Here is a 16,187-nt window from a genome sequence, read left to right as displayed (position 1 = left end):
ATCACAGTGGTTTGTGTGATCAGCTCCAACCACAAGGAAAAGTGTTTTAAGTCTCTGCTTGAGCCTTTTGAGAAATAAAGCAAAGTTCCTGCCCACGTTTTAGATTTCAGTTCACTGGTTTAATCAAACATGTTGTAGAAACACCTCTCCATAATTCCACACGACAGGTGGCAGCAGTATCCAGATATTCAAAATGCCATATAGCCTAAGAAGAAGAAAAAGTTAAACAGGAAGAGAAGACAAAGAGAAGAATGTTTGCTGGATGAAAACAAGGAAAGGTAGGTTTTGCTGGGAGAACAGTGATACTATCAAACACTCTAAATGAGTTTTGTTTTTTTCAGGATCTTTTTTTCTAGGTGCTCACCAACTCATTTCTCAATGTAACATCAACTCTAACCTATGAATTGATTTAATAATAGGCCTTCATGTAGTATGTAGTGAATGCATTAAAATGCATCCAAGAGGTCTGTTTAATCTGTCTGTCATAGGCAGTACTCATTTGGTGAAATATGCCTAAAACAGGGAGTTACAATTATTAAAAATCTCTTTTGTGCCAAACAAGGCAGATCTTGATATTCAATCTCAACTAAAATTCGAGTTTAGTTTTGGTATTGCCTTTTCTATAGGCTTCATATATTTGCCTTTTAAATCATTTTGGTTTTGTATGACCAGAATAAACACAAATACAGTTTTGAAATGTATCATCATAAACTTTAGCTGCTCCTCAGGCATGAGCTAAATAAGTAAACAATGTACAAAACAAAAACTAAAAACGTATTGGGGAAACAAAAATTACACTCATCTGCCTACACAAAAAACAGGGGACACTTATGGTATAATAACCTAATATACCAATACATACAATACCACATGTATTACTGATCTCTAACAGACAGTATTGAGTTAGAACTCGACACAGAAAGAGAAGGTTTAGCTAGTTTGGTCTGGTTGGTGGGAGGGCAGATGGGAAAATGGCGCAAAACTGGAGCAGCCAAACTCTTCCATGCTTGTTTTCCATCATCTTACATAGTAGAGTGCCCTCTGCTGGCAGGCTCCAAACATTAACAAGCAGTGAAGAAAAGCAGGAGACAGATATAGCAGCTCACACCTCTAAATTAACAGGACGCTGATGATCAAAACACCATTATCCTTAAAGAAAAGCAGATCTGCAACAGTATTGTTAATTGCCTTTCCAAGGTATCCTTACCAGATGTGCTGGAATTTGTCAAATGGTTTGTTTCTAAAGTGGCAGCTCAAGCTGAAGTTTTCTATTCAGCCAATAGTTCTATTATTTACAATCACCCAAAATGGGGCAACTCAACACAAAAAATGTCCAGTAATTATGAAAAATGATGAAAGACACTCCAAAATAGAAAAAAAGTTTTTTGTACATTTTTTTGGTGGTTAGTAGTTTAGAGTGTTTGTGAGCAGAATGAACTATTGTAACTTTATGATTCTAATTCTCGGGTGTTTCTATGAACTATGAGCACTTTTAGCTCCCAGAAATGCATTTTGGAAACATGTTCACATTTTTAGAATGAAACATAGGAAATGTTTTATTAGTATCACAACAGACACTAATAAAACACAGAATTGTTGCTGAATGTAATGAGTTAATGTAATTTATGAAGCATATTTTGGGTCAAAATATATGGAGCCCCTAAGGTGACCTGGTTTTATAATAAGGCATGGCAACAAAGTCATATATTAACTTGTGGCCATAAGAAATTTAACTTGTGGCCTCAATATATTAACTTGTGGTCTTAATATATTAACTTGTAATATCAATATAGAAACTTGTAGCCTCAATATATTAATATTAATATATTAACTTGTAATCTCAATATAGTAATTTATGGCCTCAATATAGGAAGTCGTGGCTGCACCTTATTAAAAAACATCATGTCACCTTAAAATACCAGTTTTATTGTGATTTTGGTCTTCAAATAAATAAAAAAGAGCTATTAAATTATTACTAAAATATTACAACTATTCAACTGAAGCTACATTGAACAAATGTTAAATGACAACATAATTAAATACTTCTGTTGAAACAAAAGACACCGGACAACGGTGTGAGGGGATTGTCCCTGGATTCACAAAGAATCAAAGTAAATATATTCTTTACTGTAACACCTGTTACTAACGTGTTTTGAGTTTGAGACTTTTAAAGCAATTTCAAAATGATGTTCCATTTAGAAATAGTTTGTCCAAGCTAGTGTAAAAGACTCTGCACCCTTACAGAAAAGCCACATACATTTCACATGTGAAGTGTGCAAAAACTACATGTGCTGCTCATTCATATGCGAAAGTTCTGTGACTTTTCTGTAAAGGCTGTTATACTCAAAAACAGAGTGCTGTAAAGACAGTTTTGCACTTTTGTATAGATCATTATTTGTATTACAGACTCTAAAACTTTATTTATTTTGAGGTTCGTTTTGTAAAAGCGCAGTGCCTGTACTTACAGTGACACCGTTGGTCAGAACTGAAATCTGCCACATGTTTGTTTATCTCAGGTGGGAGAATTAAACGTCTGTGTTGAACTGCCCAGACCGTCAGTGCCGAGTTCAGCCCTTTGGCCCAGGTTAACATGGCAGATCCACCAAAATATCCAGCAGACGTCTCTCACGCCTCCACCATTACAGCCTCCAAAGGTTCCTCTGTTATTTCACCCCAAGTGGTCGGCAGTCACATCGAGGGACCATTCAGCAGTAACATACATGTACATTTCCATGGTATGTGTCCTGATCTTATGACTTTTCCATTACTTTAGTTCTGTGAAAAATTCTTCAGTTTGATTTAAAAATAAAAACTAGCGTTTCTCTTTTTCTCCCAGGTGAGAGAAACACAGGTTCTACTGCAAGTCCAACTTCTGGTGAGTAAATAATGAAGCACCTTTATAGTGAGTGAAAGTGTTTGTTTGTTTGTTTGTTTGTTGTAAAGTTAATTGACTCATTTGTATTTCACAGAGCTTATTTTTTAGCATATTATATAATTAATGAGTTCTCTTTTCTGCTGTATTGAAGCATTAATAGGTGAAAATGCAAATTAAGAAATTATACATGGCCACAGAATCTGTCCATTCACACTCCTTGTTACTTAGTCTGTGGCTGAAATAGATCTTATAGACTTGCTTCTAGAAATGAATTAAGCAAGTAAAGATGATCAGCATTTGCAACCTAAACATAATAACCACAAGAGGGAAGACTGTGTTTGTTGTCCTTGTTTAAATCCTGGACCTGAGGGAAGATGACTAAACTACAATATGCATCAACAGTCATTCAAAATGAATAACATCTCTTTTGTCTTTGTTTACACGAAAAGTTATTTATGCCGAAACAAATCCCAACAGCTAATGTGCAGTGGGATCCTTCCAAATGTAGTTTATATAGTTGGACAGCGAAACAATGAAGGAGCACATACAGATTGGAATTAACATCAACAGAAACAGTAAGAGTGAGCAATCTGACAATTTTTATGTATGAGCAGAATAATAACTAAATAATAATAATTAAATACATAAAGATAAACTAATTAAAATAATGAAAGGAATTCCTACAAAAGGTATTTAAAATGTACATTATATTGTGAGACATTCTAAAACTGACAGCCATGTGTGTAGAAGTGGTCATCTGTAATAGATGTAGTAATATTAAGGAGAAAAATACAGTTGTACATGAAAATTTGGACCCCTGGTGAAATTACACATTTTGTTGCTTTTTTGATAAAACATTCACAATTAATACTTATTTGCTGTTTTTAACATACTAGAAAAAAATGGAAAAAAATTGACGTGCAAAAGTTTCAACACCTTTCTGTTGCTGCCCTAGTGTTACTGGTTTAAGGTTAAGAGCTTATTAAAAATAGTCAAGGTCAGAAGTTTGCAAAGCAATATCTAGACAAACTAGAGACATTTCAGAATCATATACTGTGGGCTCGTAAAACAAAAATGGAACTCTTGGGCTGCAATCACCAAAGGTATTGTAGTGTAGGGGGTTCTCAGGAGAATGTTAGATGACTTGAGGTTATGGTCCATAACTCAGTTTTACTTGGAACTCTGCATGGCAAACAGAATACCAGCAGGGGAATGGTAGATCTACTTCAGTCTAGCTCACAGATATAATGAAGACTCATACTGAATCAGAACATAGGCATGCTCTGACACCATTGTATGTTTGAAGAAAAAATGGAGCAGCATGTTATGAAAAGAACACCTTGCCCACTGTTGGGCATGGGGCTGGATCTATTATGCTTTGGAGTTAAGTGTCAGCCAGTGACGCAGGAAATGTTGTGCAGATAGAAAGAAGAAAGGAATAAATTCTATAGCTATTGTCCCACAGCTGGGGAAGAAAATTAAAGCGAAAAGAGGTTGGATATTACAACAAAACAATCGACTATAAATACCTCAAATTCAGCCTTGATTTACTTCAGCAGAAGATTAATGAAAGATTAAGGTTTTGAAATGATCTTCGCCATCCCCAGCATCTTTGGAAATCCATCATCACTGAAGTTCTCAAGCATGTTGTGCATGCAAGACAATATGGTTGAACTAGAAATGTTCCGCAAGAAAAAGTGAAAAAAATCTACTCTGTGATTTCAGTTGAAGGGGATCTTAGGTACTGACTGAAATGTCCAAATTTATGCACATGACGCTTTTTTTTTTTAAAAAATATTAAAGTCAGCAAATACATAACAATTGTACATTAAAACTTAAATAAATGTATCATGGTTAATCCTGCTTTCTGCCCAATAATGGCTGGGATTGGCTTCAGCTCCCCCTGTGACCCAGAAGGATAAGTGGCTTAGAAAATGTGTGTGTGTATGTGTGTGTGTGTGTGTATCATGTTTAAGTTTCATGCAGAAGTGGCCAAAAACTTATTTTAATTAAGAAAATCAACAAAATGTGTAATTTGATCAAGTGTGCCCAAACCTTTGCTATATCTGACAGAATCAAGAGATTCAAGGGAAAGGCAGAAATTTCAAAAACGTTCTAAGAAGGGAAAGAAAAGGAGAATGCCTTTTCAATGCTTAGTTTTTCAAATTTGGTTTATTTATATCAATGACAGATCCGGAACGCGTGCGAATGGTGCAGGCCGAATTTAAGGAGAACTTGAGACAGAAGTTTGAAACCATCTTAGAAGGGATTGCAAAAAGGAGCAACATGACTCTCCAAGAGTGGATTCATCCACAGCTCTACATCTCAGAAAAAGAGAGTAATGTACTATTTACAGAAAATGAAATATGGAGAATTGACAAAGACAAGGCAATCAGCTGCAATGATCTCTTCAAAGCATTGCCAGATCAAAAGGTTGTACTCACAACAGGAATTGCTGGCACTGGAAAAACAGTGTGCGTGCAAAAGTTTGTTCTGGACTGGGCCATGGGAACAGCCAACCAGGACGTGGATTTCATGTTTGTGCTTCCATTCTCAGAGTTGAACTTGCTTAAAAATGTCAGGCACAGTCTTCATACGCTTTTATGTCACTTCCATCCTGAGTTGAAAGTCCTACCTCCGAAGATATATAAGCAGTGCAAAGTTGTATTCATCTTTGATGGCCTGACTGAAAGCAAACTTGATCTTGATCTGAAATCCACGTATATGGTTGGTTCCAAAACTAAGGAAGGGACGGTTACATCAGTGGATACACTGATATCTGTCCTCATAAAGGGTGAACTGGCTCCCTCAGCACTCATTTGGATAACCTCCCAACCAGCAGAAGCCAACCAGCTTCAATGCAGGCCTACTGACCTTGTGACAGATCTTCAGGGATTCAGTGATGCACAGATAGAAGAGTACTTCAAAAAGAAAATCTGTGGATGCGATAAAGCCAATAGAATCATCTTGCACATCAGAGCCACATGGACCCTGCACACCATGTGCCATCTTCCGGTTTTCTGTTGGATCACAGCCACGGCTCTGGAGAGAGTGTATGATGATTGTAAAAGTGATGACCTCCCTAAAACTCTGACTGAAGTACTGACCTGTTATCTGATACAAAGAAACCAGACGTTAAAAACAGGCAGGCTGTCAGAAGCCGACGTGGAGCTTTTTAATGCACTAGGAGAGATGGCCTTCAAACATCCGAGGGACAACTCTGTCCTGACAGAGGACGATTTTCGAGAGCATGGCATTGAATCTGGAGATGAAGCAATGCAATCAGAACTGCTTGCTCACATCTTAGAGGTCAGCCCAAATTCTTCACCTTCCAAGACATACAGATTCCTGCATTCAAGCATTCAGGCCTATCTTGCTGCGCTTTCTGTTCTACGTTCATATAGCAGTTATAGCATAACTGTGCTAAAACCAGAAATACTATGGGTTCCAAAAAATGAAGCAACATTAGACACTGAAAGTTCTGAAAATGAAGACCAAGAAACCTGGGCAAGAAAACAGCCTCAAGGAACACTGTGGGAGCTGCTGCAGGTTGCCGTGGACAATTCTTTGGTTAATGTTGAACTACAGCTGGACAAAAGCTCTGATAGACACCTGAAACATTTTCTCCCCTTTCTTCTTGGCCTGGCATTTAACTGTGGTCAGATGCTGCTGGGTCAGCTCATAGGGGATAATAAACAGGACCAGGACAGCATCCAGCAGGCCATAAGATATATCAAACGTATGCTTAAGACTAAGAAGAAACAGCTCAATCATGATCAGAGCATAAATTTGCTCCGCTGCCTGGCTGAACTGAAAGATTACTCTTTCGAGGAGGAGATGCAAACGTTCATGTCATCCTGTGGCAATGCTGAAGGACAGCTCTCCATTGCACAGTGCTCAGTGCTGGCCCACCTGGTCCAGGTGTCAGGGACTGTGTTGGATGATATGGATGTTTTGAGACTGTGCTCATCATTTCAGGGTCAGTGCAGACTTATATCAGTTTTGAGAAACTGCAGAAAGGCTTGGTGAGTAGAAGAGCATGCTAAACAATAAACTACCTTTACACTCCTACTTTTTTATACAGTTTTTAAGCATATATTAAGTAATAGGTATGATCTCTGTTTATGTTTATCAGTGTAAATTGCAGCCAAGACATTGCTGTGATTTCTGCCCTCCTCTCATCAAATTCACATCTGGAAAAACTGGAATTCAGTCATGGTTGGATTATGAAATACAGAAGTCTTGTTGAAGCTGTAAAGGCCCCAGTCTTCAGACTTAAAGAACTTCATTTTACTCACATACATTGGTTGGTAAGTTGTACTGGGAGAACCAATGTTAGATTGATATTCTATATTAGTGTCGGGATTCCCCAAAACATTAGTTCAAATTAACATTTATAATGGTGCAGTTGAAACAACTGATTAGAAGTACAATTTTATTTCAGTTTATGTTGACATGGTGATATATTTCAAGGCAAAACAAGGCAAGAATCAGAATCAGAATCACTTTATTTAACACATACAAGGAATTTGTCTTGGTGAGTCACTCATGTATGACCTGTAATGTGCTAAACAGACCAGAAAACCCAACAGGCTATCAACAACTATTTAATTTAAGAGAAAAATACAACCCCATTTCCAAAAAAGGTGGGACGCTGTGCAAAGTGTAAATTAACAAGATGCAATGAAGTGCAAATCATTTAAACTCTATATTTAGTTGAAAATGGTACAAACACAACATATCACATTTTATAATTTCTAAGAAATTCCATTTTGAATTTGATGCCAATAACATGTTGCAAAACAAGTTGGGACGGGCAACAAAAGGCTGGTAAATTTGTGTAATGCTAAAAAAACACTCAGTGGTTTGATTGGCAACAGGTCAGTAACATGGTTGAGTATAAAAAAGCATCTCAGAGAGGCTGAGTCTTTCAGAAGTAAAGATGAGGTGGAGTTCCACTCTGGAAAAGACTGGACTACCAAACAGTGCAAAAATTCAAGAATAACGTTTCTCAATGTAAAATAGCAAAGAAATTTTGCTTTTCATCATCTACGGTACATAATAACATTTAAAGATTCAGAGAATTTGGAGAAATCACTGTATACAAGGGACAAGGCTAAAAAACAATATTTGCTGGCCATGATCTTTGGACCTCAGGTGGCACTGCATTAAAAACAGACATGTTTTTAGGGGCTTAGGAACACTTCTGAAAACTACTGTGAAAACAGTTTGTTACTGTATCCACAAATGCAAATTAAAATTCTAAAACGCAAAGAAAAAAACAAATATAAACAGGATCCAGAAACGCTGCCACCTCCTCTGGGCCCAAGCTCATTTAAGGGAAAGTGGAAAAGGGTCCTGTGGTCCAACGAACATTTGAAATTCCTTTCAGAAATCATGGACACTGTGTCTTCAGGGCTAAAGACCACTCAGCTTGTTATCACTGTACAGCTCAAAAGCCAGTATTCATGATGGTATAGGGGTGCATTAGGGCACACGCCATGGGCACATCTGTGAAGGCGCCATTATTGCTGAACGATATATATACATTAAATACATGTATTCATACATAAATATGCTGCCAACCAGACGACATCCTTTTCAGGGAAGGCCTTGACTATTTCAGCATGATAATGCCAAACCACATTCTGCATGTAATACAACAGTATTGCTCTGTATTGAGAGTCTATGTGCTAAATTGACCTGCCTGCAGTCCAGACCTGTCACCCACTAATAACATTTGGTGCATTATAAAATTAAAAATACAACAAATGAGCTCATGAACTGATGAGCAGCTGAAATCCTGTATCAAACAAGAACAGGAAAACATTTCACTTTCAAAACTGCAGCAGTCTCCTCAGTTCCCAAATACTTACAAAGTGTTGTTAAAAGAAGAGGTGATGAAACACAGTGGTAAACATGCCCCTGTCTCAACTTTTCTGGAATGTGTTGTTGGCATTAAATTCAAAATGGGCATATATATAAAACAATAAAACAATAAAACTTCTCAGTTTCAACATTTGTTATGTTGTATTTGCAGTATTTTCTTTTAAAAATCTGATTTACATGATTTGCATATCGTTGCATCCTATTTTTTTACATTCTGCAAAGCATCGCAACTTTTTTGGAAGTGGTGTTTTAAACAAATATAATAAATAGAATAATGAGCAAAAATAAAGAATAATGAATATTAATAAGAGATGTTAGGAATGGAAAATTGGGGGTTCATTTGCTATATAGGCCAGACAATAAGAATCTATGTAGGCATGCTCTGCAGCCTTTAGTTTTTTTCTGTAAGATTTATAGTCCAACTGTAATGAATTAATGGATTAGAAACCATGAAAAAACATTGGTTGGCTCTAAAATGAATTTTTGGCTTTGTTTAGTTTGAGGAAAAGCAAGAATCCTGGGTAGAAGTCATACGTGCTGCTCTGTTGGGTCCACATGATCAGCCACGCTCTTTTACGTAAGTGTAAAAGTTAATAAAATCATTTTATTTGAATGTTTCTCCTTAAAGACTTCCTCTGAAACAATCTACATTGATTGTCCATGCAGGACAGTCAAATTATTATTCAGGCAAAAAGTCTTTGCATAAGTATGCTTAAACTTAAGTCCAAACATTAAATGAAACTGAAAATCGTTTATTTCTTAAATCTAAATGCTTTTTCTATTGAGAAAATGTACATATACACTGGAAGTGCATACAGTTACTGTAGCCAAAGTGTGAACAAGTAGAAAGAAATGCTTCCTGGATATGGATTAAAAGATATATTCTTTGTTAAGTTATAATCTGTTTTTCATTGCAAATTGTTAGTGGAGGGGTAAGCCAAAAATCTCCCAAACAGATAATGTAATATGTTACATTGATCAGTAACACATTGCAGCACAATACTATGCAGAAGTCACATCCATTTATTTAATTTCCAGTCAAAACAGTCATTAAATATGTTATTCATATTTCACTGTCAGAAAACAGAAAATTAGACACTAGCATTCAGCGCTAAGTATACTGTTAAATCTGTCAGTATTTCATTTTTGCACTCTTTGTGCACCTACTCACAATTTAAATCTTCCATCCTTCTGATGTTCTTCCAATCTAAAACCCAACCAATTACATCCATATCCCCCATTGAAGACACAATAACATTCACACAAAACACTACCCAAACTCACCTTGCACAAGGAAGAAGAAAATAAGTGAGTTTCCAAAACTGGGGTTCAAAAACTGATTAAAAGCTACAGAGACAAGGAGACTTCTAACAACCACCTGGAAGAGCTGGGAGACACCAAAACTGTCCCCATCAGATAAACAACACTTAAACCTTTCATTTTTGAGAGAGAGGAGAAAATCAAGCTGCTTCAGATCTGAAAACATCCACAGGTGTTTCTGTCCATCCTTCCACTATGAGAAGACAACTCAGCGCTATGAGTCTGAAAGGACATGTAGCTGATCAAGAAGAACCTCACTGAGAAAAGGAGACGGACACATCAAACAAAGAAGCTGAACAGTGGACTGACCACCCCAGAGTCCAGACCTCAACACCACTGAATGTGTTTGATTTACTTCAGAAAATGATCAACCAGCATCTAAGACTGAACTTTGGAGTGTCTTCACTCCAAAGTGTGTCTGCAGATTTCTTTGAGGAACTGAAAGTGAGTCTCCTGAAAAGAATGGAAGCTGAGTGGACATACTAAATACTGAAACATCTGCTATTAGCCGTTCTTTTGTGTAATTATAATAATTATTATATACATGCACATTTTCTGCTTTTTTATATTGAATAACTATCGCATAATGGCTGTTTTGACAGGAAAATAAATAAATAAAGTAAGGTCTCTGACTCTCTCACTGTACATTCAACAGTGTTTTCATGTAGAAATTTACAATCTTACAGTTCCTGAATGCATTATGTTTCCGGTGTTTGTGTAATGAAGTTAACTTCACACAAGGATGTTTTCAGTACTTCAGTGTGGCACATGCTTTCTCTGTAAGGCTGAAGGACTGCAATCTCAGTGATGACAGCTGTGAAGTCCTAGCCTCAGCTCTACAATCAACCAACTCAGGCTTGAAAGTGCTAGATCTCAGTTACAACAACCTGACAGACACTGGAGTCAAGAACATCTATCAGAAACTTGAACATTCAAAATGTGAGCTGGAGAAGCTTAGGTGAGCCATGGTTTGAAAAAACAGAAGTTATCATGCTCAAAGTTTATAGATTAAGATGAAAGTTTAAAGGACAGTTGCAAAGAACATTGCTTAACTCAGGGTGTGTTTTTTTTCCAGAAAGTGGTCATTCACTCTATAATCATACTTGTGGAGATACTGATTTAATAAACAGTCATACAAATGCTTCAAACACTATCATGAGATTGTACTTATGGATATATTAGTTCATTTGTTACTTAGTATACTCTCAACACTGAGTAACTGTGTTGGAAAAACAGTATATTTAATATATTCAGTCTCATCAGAATATGATACTATTTTTTCCAATTATTGTGGGCAAATTGTGCCATTCTGTCAGCAAATTTCTTTTCTATTTTTAGGTTAAGCTACTGCCATAAAATCACAGATAAATCGTGTGCAACATTGACCAAGGTTCTACCTCGGTCACATCTGAAAGAGCTGCATTTGGATGGCTGTAGAATTGGAGACTCTGGAATTAAACTTCTCAGTAGTCCTCTGATGATTCGTCCAAACCAACTACAAATACTGTGGTGTGTACTCATGTTTTTTTTCTTAATAATTCCATTTATTTATGAAGTACCAACACTTACACCTCCTTAGTGCATGAATCTGCTAGACTGGCAAAGATTCTATCTACATTAATATATTAATACATATAAAGGGCCAATGTACTATGTTTTTCTTGTCATTTTATGTACCAAATTTTTCATCTCAATACACATGTACAGTATGTGTTTCATTGGAACACATACTGTACATGTGCATTCACTCTCTGTCTAAAATGCTCTGTTAGAGTTCTGGTATTTTTAAACCCCACCTTCTAATGAGCCCCATGTGCTCTGATTGTTCAGTTCATACACTCTGTTCTGATTGGTCTACTGCCAGAGCAGTTCTGCCCCTACATGTTCCACCCCTGAATAAACTCTTTTGAGTCTTCAGTAGTTGCTGTGTATTGGATGATGGTGTGCCAAGCTTTTAGGCGGTAGGTGGGCAATAAGGACTGTATTATGACAGATTGTGTCACAAGATGAGAAAACACCTTGAATTCCAATGAGACATTTCAGGCAGCTGCGATTTGTGTTTTCTGTGAGAGAGAGTTTCTCCCTCTGGCATTGACTTTGGGCTTTAAGACTTGGTAGACTGTTTTCATGCACAAAAAGCTAGAAAGGGAAAAACTGGAAACACATTGTGGTGTTATCAAAGAAAAGAAGACTTGGGACTCATTGTGCTTCAAACAAGTGCATCTTTTATTAACACAGCAGTAGAAACCCATTGTTCAGTGCTACCTTTATGGCTACCTTTATGGGAGGCAGGGTACGTCACCTCAAACTATTCATCTCACAAATATGGTAGACGCTAAACCCCAACAACCAGCCCCACAGCCCAGAACAATAATCCACAACAACATTAACACTCTAGCCCACAATTATTTACATGTCTATAAGTCTCTCACTGCTGCCACAGCAGTACCCATGGTGCTCCACGCTCGCCACTCTGCATAGCCATACCGAGCCAGTAGTGAGTAGTCCGAACAGAGTCTGAGCAGACTCATTGCAAAAATCTGACTTCCTGAGCATGCGGGAGCACTGCCCCCCCCACCTCCCTTCAATGTGTATGGGTGGGACTAAACTGCTGTATGCTGTATAGGAAGATATATGTAAATGTTTAGGTTTTTCATAACCTCACAAAGACAATGAATTTAAAACAGACCTTTTTGCAGTTACTTTCCATATGTGGATTGTATGGACTATTTTATAACTTGAACAAAACATACTACATCAAACTCATTCCAAATGAGAGACGGACATTTGTTTTTTTGTACAAACCTTTTAAATCTTTAAAGCTTTTAAGCATTTTCCTCAACCATACGACCATCTCACTTATCTGGTAGGAATACATAGTTATACATCCAAGTGCTAAGCTACCTAAATCAAATATTTTAGTGTTTAATATACAAATTCTAAGGACATCTAAAAATGCAATGGTATGTGTCGAATGCTGTTAACCGATTATTGGTGTGAGAATGTTCTGGGTTGACTAGTCATTCTTACAAAGTTGTTTGTTTTAATAATTATGTAATGTTTGATGTACCTGTTTCCAGGTTGGGCCGCTGCAATCTAACTGGAGATAGTTGTGAAGCTCTGGCGTCAGCTCTCAGCTCAGATTCTTCAGAACTTAGAGAGCTGGACCTCAGTGACAATGACCTGAAGGATTCAGGAGTGAAGCTGCTCTCTGTTGGACTGAAGAGCTCACACTGTAAACTAGAGATTCTAAGGTCATATTCATTTACCTGATCTCTGAATGTTGTCTAAATGTATCTTCATTCAATGAAATGCAATGTTATCAATAAATAAGATGCAGAAAAATACATATACAAGTGTTCCAAGTTGGTAAAACAAACAAAGTGATCACTTGTGTGGTTCTCGTCTTATAACACCTCAAGTAATTACAAAAAAAATAAAAATCTGTTGCACTGTTAATTTATAAATAACATGTTCATGTACATTTGTATCATCATTTGATTACATGGTGAGCTGATTAGACTTGTTCATTTTAATAGGATGTCTGGTTGCATGATCACAGAGGAAGGCTGTTCTTCACTGGCTTCAGCTCTGAGTTCAAACCCCTGCCACCTAAGAGAGCTAGATCTCAGCTATAATCATCCAGGAGAATTAGGAGAGAAGGTGCTCTCTGCTAGACTGGAGGATCCACACTGCAAAATGGAGACACTTAAGTATGTTGTAGATTTATGGCTGTTGGTGAGACCAAGAGCTTATCTGTGCAAAAGTATTAAATTTATCTTGTTTTCTCTCATTTTATATGCAGTCTAAGAAACTGTGGGGAGCACAGAATGAAACCAGGCATCAGAAAATGTAAGTAAATTAAATTTAGCAATCTTTCCTTATTTCATTTGTCCAAGTATTGAGGTCCTAGTACCGCCATTGGGCCTCATTCACCAGCTTCACCAAGAAGAAATTTTGGTAATACTTTATTGTAGTGTACAGTTCACAAGGATACATGACACCTACACAAGCTTGTCATTATAAATTATATAACCCTACATAAATGTTTATTAATGGTTATTCCAACAGCTAAAAGGTTATAAAGGTTAAATTTGCCAAATTTGATCAAAGTAGCATTTATGACAGATGACGCCTTTTGGAATAAGCATTAATAAACACTTATGTCGGGTTATGTCAGTTATCATGACAAGCTCATGTAGGTGTCATGTAGCCTTGTGAGCTGTACCATACAGTAAAGTGTTGCTGAAATTTCTTCTGAAAACCACACTTTACACAGTTTTCATAAAGATTCTGACATTTACCAATGTTTTCTTATTTAACCAAAAACAATGTAATTATGTTGTTTCTGGAAGATTCTAACGAATACAGTTCATAGACATATCCAATGTCAGTGAGGAGGGACAGAAATCACCACATTAAAGGTGGAAATAGACATTTTAAGTGTTTTTGTGATCATTTAAATGTTTATTTTAATCATTTTATTTTAGGTTAATGTGCAGATCCCTTCACTTTTTACAGAATATGTTTTGTTTTGCTTTTAAAAAGGTAATGGGACATAAACTGAATTCTATGCATGAAAAGTACCTCTTATATTGTTGCACATTTTGTTTTATTTATTTTATAGATGGATCTTACTTTGCAAAGTGGAAACTGTCATGTGAGGAAGATGTTCAGAAGTGGGAAAGACATCTTGTTGACAGCGGCTTTTGTGGTGAACAGGGGAAGTTCTACTGGCAAGTTGAATGGAGCAACATCCAACTTGCCAGTAGAACAAAAATTGCAACAAAAATTGATTTTGGAATGAAGTACAAAAGTTCGAATAGGTGTTACAGTTTTGACAGAGAGTCCATCCCCCAGACAGTGGGAATCTATCTGGACTGGCCAGCTGGCACCCTGTCCTTCTACAAAATTCTGTCTGATCAGGTTCAGAAACCAATTCCAAAATCAGATCAACTAACACATCTGTACACATTTCACTACAGATTCAGGAAGCCCCTTTATCCATATGTAAAATTACAAAAGACATCTGCCATAGCCTCAGTCCAGTCCCTAGAGCCATTCTCTCCAAACTGAAGAGAGCAACTTAGCTGTTGCTCCGGACTTCAAATCACACATCAGTAAGACAGATTTTTCTTTCTCCAGAATGTAGGTAGCCTTAGACTTGGCGTCCCACTGATAGATGCCAAATGTTTCTACTTTTAATGCATTTTGTACTGGACAAACATCCTTAGATCATTAACTAGTACTAAACACATCTATTACACCAGAGATTACTGTATTTGTGTGGTATTGATTTTAAAATGTTTTATAAATCAGCAAATTGTGATCTGCAGTCTTGTTCCGGGAAGATTGTGATTTAAGATAATAATAAAGATATTTCGATCACAACACATCTGGAGAACTAAACTTTTTGTTCATATTTTACACTTCAGAAATTTTGAAGTGACCCCAAAGTTTCAGGCATCAACTTCACAGGAATAAACTCAAGCAAGTATTGCTTGAACAGTTATTAAGTGTTTTATTTGCTTTAATTTGTGTTGTTTTCACAGCTGTTACGAACATCTTTTCTCTACATACGTACATGTACAAAAAAAACAAAGGCATCTGAGAAAATGATAGGTACAGAATTTGTGTGGGCAGTAAGTGTTTACTTACCTACACATTAAAAATACTTACATTAGAATAAATAGAAATAAACATTCAAAACTTTATTGAAAGCAATAATTTCCCTTTATATTTTGTTGTATTTACGTTTATTTGCAATTATTGTAATGCTATATTGTGACTTTTCATGCAAAACATACTTACTGGCCAGATAAATCATTTTAAACAATGTATGGAGTGTTAGAAACAAAACCCTGTGTCTCCATTTTTGTTTTTTTTTATTTTTTGACGTAATTTGAAATGTCTGCTGCTGCTTATGTATGACTTATATTAGCATAAATGGATCACCCTTATATCCAACTTAGATTTTATCATATATGAACATATACATGACATTCATACCAACTTAGTTGAAATTTGCCTTTGTCAAAATTGAGACATTTTTTTCAGCTATACATCAACATATACAAACAAAGGAATACATTTTTTCCATATA

The 16,187-nt window shown here is 36.5% G+C and overlaps 1 protein-coding gene across 2 annotated transcripts; it reads left to right on the top strand.

The window, feature by feature from the left end:
• The first annotated feature begins 215 nt into the window (after positions 1 to 215).
• LOC118797669 (NACHT, LRR and PYD domains-containing protein 3-like) lies at positions 216 to 15,704 on the top strand. Of its 2 annotated transcripts, XM_036556941.1 has the most exons (12): positions 216 to 278; positions 2,517 to 2,735; positions 2,837 to 2,875; positions 5,067 to 6,900; positions 7,011 to 7,185; positions 9,262 to 9,341; positions 10,869 to 11,042; positions 11,423 to 11,593; positions 13,165 to 13,338; positions 13,624 to 13,797; positions 13,890 to 13,936; positions 14,712 to 15,704. In XM_036556941.1, exons 2-12 carry the CDS (start codon positions 2,591 to 2,593, stop codon positions 15,158 to 15,160), a joined length of 3,462 nt encoding a protein of 1,153 aa, XP_036412834.1. In that variant the 5' UTR covers positions 216 to 278; positions 2,517 to 2,590; the 3' UTR covers positions 15,161 to 15,704. The 2 variants fall into 2 exon arrangements, with proteins under 2 accessions (XP_036412834.1, XP_036412835.1); XM_036556942.1 differs by lacking the exon at positions 216 to 278 and having other exon boundaries at positions 2,623 to 2,735; positions 2,817 to 2,875.
• The last annotated feature ends 483 nt before the right edge of the window (positions 15,705 to 16,187 follow it).

Source organism: Colossoma macropomum, unplaced genomic scaffold, assembly GCF_904425465.1.
Source record: "Colossoma macropomum unplaced genomic scaffold, Colossoma_macropomum, whole genome shotgun sequence".
NCBI lineage: Eukaryota > Metazoa > Chordata > Actinopteri > Characiformes > Serrasalmidae > Colossoma > Colossoma macropomum.
The sequence above is the reverse complement of the archived record's forward strand: the minus strand, read 5'-3'. Positions and strand labels throughout refer to the sequence as shown.